At 45.9% G+C, this 8737-nt stretch overlaps 1 protein-coding gene across 1 annotated transcript in view; it reads left to right on the plus strand.

Annotated features, from left to right (window-relative positions):
• LOC107306546 (coiled-coil domain-containing protein 81-like) overlaps positions 1 to 2475 on the plus strand; it is a 5372-nt gene extending 2897 nt beyond the window's left edge. Inside the window, exons 6-10 of the mRNA XM_015849801.2 lie at positions 22 to 126; positions 356 to 458; positions 610 to 747; positions 1144 to 1322; positions 1625 to 2475. Of these exons, the coding sequence (XP_015705287.1) occupies positions 22 to 126; positions 356 to 458; positions 610 to 747; positions 1144 to 1322; positions 1625 to 1853 (754 nt within the window). The 3' untranslated portion in view covers positions 1854 to 2475. The remainder of the gene's footprint in view (positions 1 to 21; positions 127 to 355; positions 459 to 609; positions 748 to 1143; positions 1323 to 1624) is intronic.
• Positions 2476 to 8737: the final 6262 nt, after the last annotated feature.

The following is an 8737-nucleotide window of genomic DNA, read 5'->3' on the forward strand; positions in this document are numbered from 1 at the left end:
TTGCTTCCCACATGCAGTGAGCATTTATGATCCAGTGGTGCTGGCTCGGCGCAGGGTATCTCAGGTTTTGAGGGTATTGAGAAGATTCAAGGAGCTGGAGCAGCAAATGCAAAAGGATAATGCCAGGTGAGCCTCGTGGAGCAGTACAGTGGCAGGGGGTAGGGGACGCACTGGCTTGTGTCAGGGAGGTGTTTCGCTCAGCCTTGGGGCCCTCGCCAAAAGGCCCTGGAAATGGCAAGGTGACAACCTCCACAATTCCTTTTTCTTATGGAGAAGAGCTGTGGGCTGCAAGACAAGTGGGGAGAAACTGCTTCAGCCTGTGTTCCCACCAGCTCAGCCTGCTGTCTCTCTTTAGGTTCCTGCCACCGATTGAGGAGGAGCATGCTGAAGAGGTGGAACAACCAAAACCTCCAGATGAGCCGGAGCCCTCTGCCAGTGCCAAGCAGTCCTCCAGAGTGGTATGTCAGAGGCATTGATCCGCCACCCTTGAATCCCCCTGGGCTCCAGAGGAGGGCAGGCATGGCAGCAGCAGCAGCTGCCCTCCCAGGGGTCCCTGCCCAAGCCCCAGGAGACTGACGCTGCCAATGGTTGTGTTTCCCTGGCCTGCAGGCAGCGCGCTTGATGCGTGCTGTGACTGAGGAGAAACGGCTCCAGGTGCTGATGGCCTCCAAGCGCAAGGAGGTCGAAGCTGAAGTCCAGTCCGAGTGCCAGGAGTACATACAGAGGCTGAGTGCAGAGAGAAGCCAGGTACAGTGTGCACTGAGCACCCTCAGGGAAAGAGCATTTCCCCTGCTCCTCGGGAAGGGAGCAGCACAAGGCTCCTGGATACGGCAGCATTGCTGTGGCCACCTGGTGAGGAAGCAGCTTCTGTCTGCCCACTGCCCTTCAAGTCACTGGGCAAAGGCAGCAGCTGGCTGGGCACAATCATGGGAAGACTAAACCAAGACTGTGTGAGGCACCACTCACCCACCCCTGGGCAGAAATGCCAGTGCTGGCCCTTGGCTTCAGGGAGCGAAGGCAGAGTCTGTGTTGTTGAGAGAGAGAGCCTGCTGCTCTTCAGTGCCATTTCCTGCACAACCACATCCTGAGGGGCAGCCCCAGCTCCTTGCAACTGTTCTTTACGATGATGTTTTGCCTTTGCAGAACCCCTTCCACCGCCTGCTGGAGCGTGACCCTCGTCCTTCCTACACTGTGAGAAGGGAGTACGATCAGCATCTTAAAGAGAGGCTGAAAGGGAAGGACTGGTGCCAAAGCCTCGCAGGGCAGACAGCACCAGGGGACTGGCAGAAGAAGCTGCAGCTCACAGGGACATCACGGGAACTGTAAGTGTGTGCTGGTTCCTGCAGAGGCCCGGGAGCAGCATTGGCAAGCCTTGAGTTCCAGAGCTATTGTCTGTGCTTCCCTGGGCTGCAGGGCTCAGCTGCCTCCTGCCTGCCTACCCCCCCAGCTGTTGGGCACTCTCGATGCAGAGGGACCTGGGCATGAGGGTTCCTGGGCATCACACAGAGTGGGGCCTGTCCTGGGCAGCACATTTCCAGACTACAGGTCTGAGAGAAGCCCTGCAGCATTTCTGTCCCTCCTTCCACAGCCCAGAGCTGAATGCCTTTCTTCTTGGTTCCTACAGGAATAGAGAGAACACGAGGCTCTTGGACCGCCGTGGGAAGGCCCAGAGCTGCCAGGCGGCTTCTGGCTGCAGCGGCCGTAGCCATCACAGCCTGCACCGAAACTCCCTTTCAGGCGCCAGCGACTGCACCCAGGCGCACTCAGGCAGAGCCTCCCACTGCTGCAATCTGCCACCTTTGTACGGGGAGAGCTGTCAGCAGCGGGGCCAAGGGGCACCTTTCCAAAAGTAACATCTTCAATCAAGCTTTCCAAAAGTAACATCTTCAATCAAGCTTTCCAAAAGTAACATCTTCAATCAAGCTTTCCAAAAGGAACTTAACATCTTCCATCAAAATTTCCAAAAGAAACTTAACATCTTCCATCTAAATTTCCAAAAGTAACATCTTCAATCAAGCTTTCCAAAAGTAACATCTTCAATCAAGCTTTCCAAAAGTAACATCTTCTATCAAAATTTCCAAAAGGAACTTAACATCTTCTATCAAAATTTCCAAAAGGAACTTAACATCTTCCATTAATCTTTCCCAAATTATCATCTTCCATCAAATAAAGAAAAATTCACCCCATACATAGTGTTTGCCTTATGTGGTTGCTGTGCACCCACAAACTTCATTGCCTCAGCAGTTGCTTCAGAGTCTCAGCAAAGCAGCATTCTGCTTAGGGAAGGTTGTTATTCCTAGATAAGTGGGACATCTGAAGCCTTAAAGCAGTCCGAACATTCCATAATCCACGGGGAGGTACAATGGGTCTCAGTCCATTGATCAGAGGAGGAAGTTCATGATATACTCGGATTGAGATGCACTGATGCATTTAGTGATTATAGTCAAGTGTCCTTTGAGTGAGAAATAAAACAGGATTGTCACAGTTTGGCCTGGTTTGGCCTGGTTCTGTGACAGGATGAGGGACCCATGGTCCTATGCCCCAGGAAAAGGGAAAGGGGGGAACGGGAAAAGGAAGGGAGGTGGGCCTAAACAAGAAGAAATAAACAGTAGCAATGAGCTAAGGAAAAAAACAAACAAACAAACAAAAAAAAAACTGATTTACGAAATATGATGGTGGAAAGCGAGAGAATATAATACAGTATAATTGGAATTGAAGCTCATAAATCAAATGAGAGAGCATCCAAAACCAAAGGCTTTATTGCTGTAGGTGAGATGGCCAGGGAGGACACAGAGTAAAGCAGATGAAAAGAGAAGACAGTCTCCTGACTCCCAGTGATTTTTATCTTTCCTTCTGAACTGAAATGGAATAATGAGTCCTCTGGGAGCCGAAGCTCATTCTTCTGTTCTGAGAACGGGTAACCAGAACTATCGACAACCCGCAGAACTGCAGCCTTCACTCTTTAACTCCCAGTGCGCTACATGATGTTATTTATGATGTAGAATACTGACAGCAGAAATCATAACATGTAGCCCCAAGATCCTTATCCCATGAACAGTTAGTACTGCTGTTGTATATTGTTGTGTCTGTACCTGCCCCTCAAGTCCCAGCATAGGATGCCCCAATCTGTGATTTGCAAGGTCTGTTGCAGGCAGCTGATCCCACTGACCTCTACTTTGAGAACTCTCATTTGAGGCTTTCCCCTCTTGGAAGGAGAGAAGTCACTGAATACCCTTGATATTCCAGTTGGTCACTAGGAGACAATAACCAGAAGAGCAGCAGCCTGTGCATTTTCCATTCACCCCGGCCCAGCTGAGCAAGCAATGTCTCAGTGCCTAATCAGAGGATTTAAAAGGGTGCAGCGTCCCTTTTCTGCAGTCCCTGAAGGCCCAGAATATTTAACCAACCTGGATCCATCAGTAAAGCAGTGGTTTCTAAAAGTCCAGGTTCATTTGCATTTGCTCATTCCAAGGAAAACTCCATTATTTTGTGTCTGGTTGAGGCAACTATTGCCTATTGCGATGGGTATTAAATGGCCCAAGTGTATCCTCACTTCAGTAGAAGTAATTCCCAACTATATTATAGTTGCTTACTCTGGGGAGATAGGAGTTGCAGTCCATGGCCAGCTCTCAAGACCAGTTCAGTTCTCAACCTATCCCTCTAAATCATCACGTGGCTTAAAGGATAGATTTTGCTGGTGGAAGGAATGCTTCCTAATCCCATTTCCCTGTTTATGTCTGTGGGAAAACCAAAAGCCAAATTCAAGGGACGTAGTTCTGCCACTGTTTCCACAGCACGAATCAGCTGGCTATTGATCAATGGCCTCACTGAATGCAATCACATTAAAGTGTAATAGCCTTGTGCTGAATGCTGCAGGCAAATATAGCAGTAAATATCTAATGCTTTCTTACTTTATCCACTTCTTCCTCACAAAAACACCGTGGAAAAAAATAATCCTTTCCTTCTTTCTTGCAGCAGCTCAATTACATGGTCCCATGGATGCAATGCCTAAAAGCAGTTACCAGGACTGCAGACTTAGAACATGTTCAGCTGTCATTCTTCCTTATGTTGAAACCCTTCCACTGATGTCATTATGGTTTTGTTTGTTTGTTCTGTTTTGTTTTTGTTTTGTTTTTCTGATGCAGAAAGTCCTTCATCCTGACCTGGTAAAACTCATCCAATGTTCTGTCTCTCAGGTCTGGCTGTGAATATTCCGGTGCTGACACTGCCCCTGAGAGGGATTGTACTTGTACACTTCTTGACCCTCACTTCTTTCACTATTTACATATCCTTAATCGTCTCTTTAGCGTAGGTAGTATCCTAAGATGCAAGGTTTCAGTTTGAGTGTTGGAGAGAAGGGTATCGTGGAAAAACCGTGTGTATCTCCAGCGATCAGATCTAAATCTACGTCAATGTTGAGCAACACTACTGACTTCAGAAGAAAATTACTGCTTTATTTGAGCTGGCAACCAAACAGAAAGACAGCACACTACACTGGAGTGAATTCACAGAACAAACGGCTCACTGCATCATCCCAGAAAGAAAATTGTTTTGTTCCGTGCTAATAAATCATCTCCCAGTCACAAACTTCTGGTGTGGACAGAGAATGGGATGGAGATTAAATCCTTCCTATGTATGAAGAAGCAGAAAGCCCAGTGGCCAGGAATTGTTACAAGGCTGATGAGAGGAATCTGGCAGACTTGATACACTTCCCTCATAACTGTGGAAATATCTCCAATGCAAAAAATTCTGAGTCCACATGGAGGAACTGCCTTTTGGGCCGAGAGGCACAAACCTACTGAACCAGATATGAGATGATTAGAAAGCAATTTCTTTCTGTTACATATGTAGTCATTGAGGACTGGTCTACACAGTACAGACTGGACACAGTACGCTAGCGCTAAACCTGGGCTTTGAGATCAGGGGAAGAGTCACCATTCACAGACAGATCTTGGGAGCTACTTCTGGCAAACCTTGGGAAGTCCACGCGGTCCCTCAGCATATTGCTCCAGGATCTGAAACTTGCAGTGGCCATTGGACCAAACTGCTCTGCCAACACATCCTGTTTCAGCTTCTATGTTTGGACAAAGAACAAGCATCCACAATGGAAAGTTCTGGAAAGCTTCATGCCTCATTGAAAGGCTGACACAGTGATGGAAGGGTCAATCTGATTTCCTCACCTCAACGTTTGCATCCCTGAGATTTCCGTGGCTGCAGCAGTTTGCACACTTGAGTTCCAAGACTCTGAAACACTATATTCAAAGCGATACGCTGTGCCAGGTGAAAAGTTGGAATTAAATTCAAGCTGTAGCCAAGAACTTAAGGGGAAACATATTTCAAGGGCTACATGAGCAATTTTCCTCACAAACCTTCTTGTTGTGCAAAAACACAAGGAATCTCCTTGGCAACAAGCACTTCCTTGTCACAGATCTGCTCTCCCAGGACACATCCATTATGGATTATTTATCCCATTACCTCTGTGTAAGGCAGTGCTAACAGAAAGCATTCATTACTGCTCAGTATTTGCATATTGTTTTTAAGCTCCTGAATATGTGAACAGTAACACCCTTAATGGAGCCTACTGTAAGCTTCTATTACTGCAGTTGAGATGGCACATCCACATTGAAATGAAAAATGCTAAAACACTTTTAAAGTACTAATGAATCTTTCCAAAACTTCTGCTGAGACCGTACTTCCTGCTACCGACCCCATAAAACAGCAGTTTTAGTTGGTGTTCTTTTATTCCTTCCAGCCTTCCAAAAGCATTTCTCATTGTTACTTCATTGGAAGCAGTTATTTACTTCACATTAGAGATGATCAGTGGTTTTACACTTCTGAGCATAAGCAACAACAGCTGATGCTCCACCAAATTATTTTATGGACTTAAGAATTAAATAAATTAATTTGCGCCCTCTGCTTCCAGAGCTCTTTTCTAATCCACAGCTGACCCAGGGAAGCCCCACCACTAAATCCTTGGAGAGAACGTTCCTCAGCAGAGTGGGAGTCTGCCGTGTAGGACCGTCAGTGCAGGAGCTCAGAGAGAGCAGGTGTGAACTCACTTCCATACGGGGCTGTGCTGTGTGGGTCCTGCTGCCTCACGGCTGGAGAGCTGATCACGTGGGGATGAAGGGAGCAAGAGCTGACAGTCGCGTGCGCAGTAGGTCTGTGATCAGAGATGCACGTTCAAGCACAGGCATAGACTGCTCCATAGCTCAGGCAGAGAAAAGAGCTTCAGTGTTGGTTCCTCCTGAAGAGGGTTGCGCTCCTGTCCTCCCATCAGCTCTTGGAATGACTTTTGCCTGAGTTAAAGTTTAAAGGTAAACCAACAGTGAAACCAGGACATTCAAAAATAGATGTATTTAACAAATTTGATCTGCTGTCCCATTTCCAGGATGTGTTATGGCACAGTATGTTTTATTTGAACAACTTTTTTCTTGGCAGCATTGAAGAAATTGGGCACTGAGTGCACTCCATACAGCCATCTCTGAGGAGTAAAAGTCTTCAGCCTGAAAGATTCACCTGACTGTCGCCTTTTGTTCAGACCCGGCACTTTCCACGAGGAAGTACAATGCTACATGATGAAAGAGAAATCAAAAGCAGCTTCACTCGGTGAAGGAGCATCTTGTGCACTAAATTCTCCAGCTTACTGAGACGATTCTGCAGGGAATCTGCACAACAAAGGCGAATCAGTCATCTAGTGGTATCATATTTCAGACAGAAAGAAAAGAATCAGTTCCTGCCTTGTACAAAGTGAGGAAGATAAACAGCAGTAGGAAATCACTGCTGCGCAGACTGGTCAGAAATAGAGATGTTTATAGCTTAGAGACAACACTACAAAAGAGTGATCTGTCGCTTCACCATCTCTTCATGGGAGCAGCACTCCTGAGAGCAGTGAGCTTTTCTGCTATAACAAAGCATCCATCCTATAAGGAATTATCACTGCGTCTGCAAGAACCAGTAAAGTGCCCATTACTGCTGCACAGAGCTTTTAGTGGAGCTGAAAGCATCTATGTTCACACCATTCACACAAGGAAAGCCGTAATAACCACAGCCTGGATGATAAATATATCACACAAACACGTCATGCAAAAAGATCCACTGCACAGTTTGCAACTTAATGCCATCCTGTGACAATCCTAAAGCTTGCACGCTAGTCTCCATCTCCAATATGTCATGTGTGTGAAATGTACAAGTATGGAGATGACACACAGCAATACTGTTTGCTTGTTGGCCCTTAAGCAAGTGCTTTGGGATTTACAAGCCCTTTCAGAGCATTTTTATACACTGAATTTTGTATAATAAATGAATTGTCTGTAGCAGTTCTGTGACTCACGCTCACATACCTATAGTTCCATCAGATGCCAGTGAGGCCGGGTAGCTGCAGCTGCTTCTGCGACTCCCATTCCATTAACTTCAATTAACAAAAGCTCATCCAGGAGGATTTACCAACAAGCAGTTTTTGTTGGCTGCAGATCCTGACGAAGCTCATGAACGAAAGCTGCAATGCCTGGTCTGCTGCACCGCTGATAACTGTCACAGCTGACAGCATCTCAGCAGATATTAATCGTGATAAAGGTTTCAAAAGCGTGCAGCTGAGAATCTTTCCTTTCATACAGCTTTGTACCTCCTCCAAAATAAGGAGGATCCTTGAATTGAGTGAATCTGTACAGTCTGAAACCCTTAGGAAGGTCTCTGCTGTGCAGCTCTGAGTCTTTGGGAGCGGCAGAAACTGCACTATATGCCACCCCTGCATGCAGTTCTTGCTCCAGAGCAACTTGAGAACCAAAATAAAAATCATAAGCATATTACCCAGTAATATTACCCAGTAAGCATTGGTTTAAGAACTTTAGGTAACACTTCTACCCGTTACAGGCCTTGGGAGACCACTCCATTTTCAGAGGATTGGACAGTTCATGGAGCTTGCTACAGAGGTTTAGTCTGATGTTTGAGCTCTTTAAAGTTCAGACTGGGTTGTTTTATAGCTTCGGCCATTACATTTTTACATACGTCTGTGTATATGTATACAACCCATAAAGCTTAGTTTTTACGTATTTGGCAGAACATGTTATGTTTCAGTCTGAGCTATAAATTTGTTAAGTGCAAATAATACCAGCATTTGACTTTTCAGCTTTCAACCCCCTGAAGAAAATGCAGGGAGAATGAAAAATTGAGGCAAATTATTTACAGCGACGGTTTTACTCATCAATATTTTGCTTTGCAAGACAGCTGGGAAGCTCATCGGAAGCGTTTGCAGCAAACGCTTAAAAACAGCAGTGCTGAGCCAAAGTGTACCTGTGTGCTGATGGAAATCTGCTCTAGGTGTGATCTGACAGAAAATCTTCAAGAGAATCAGAAACTGAACCTAGAATTTCTGACTCTGTTTCAGCAAAGTGGGAGCATCAGAGCTGCGTAATGGGCTAATGAGAAGTGCTCTGTAACGTTCTTACATCTCATACTGGAAAGCAGAAGCAGACAGCGCTCAGTAAACTGTCTCAACTTGGAAATCAAAGTGTGCAAAGAACAAAACCTTGACATCTGCAGTGGCTACAGTTCAATCAGCTGAAGGAGAAAGAAAAAAAGGATTTTGTTCCCCACCTTGAGCTAAAACTCATTGCAATCTTTATGATTATGAGTGGCATGGGACACAAGGACTTGTTAACAGGAAAGGAAGAAAATAAGGATGGACACTGTATGGAAATGGAGGTTTGCTCAAGAATCGTCTTAATGGAATTAGAAC

The sequence above is a fragment of the Coturnix japonica genome, chromosome Z, assembly GCF_001577835.2.
Source record: "Coturnix japonica isolate 7356 chromosome Z, Coturnix japonica 2.1, whole genome shotgun sequence".
Taxonomy (NCBI): Eukaryota; Metazoa; Chordata; class Aves; order Galliformes; family Phasianidae; genus Coturnix; species Coturnix japonica.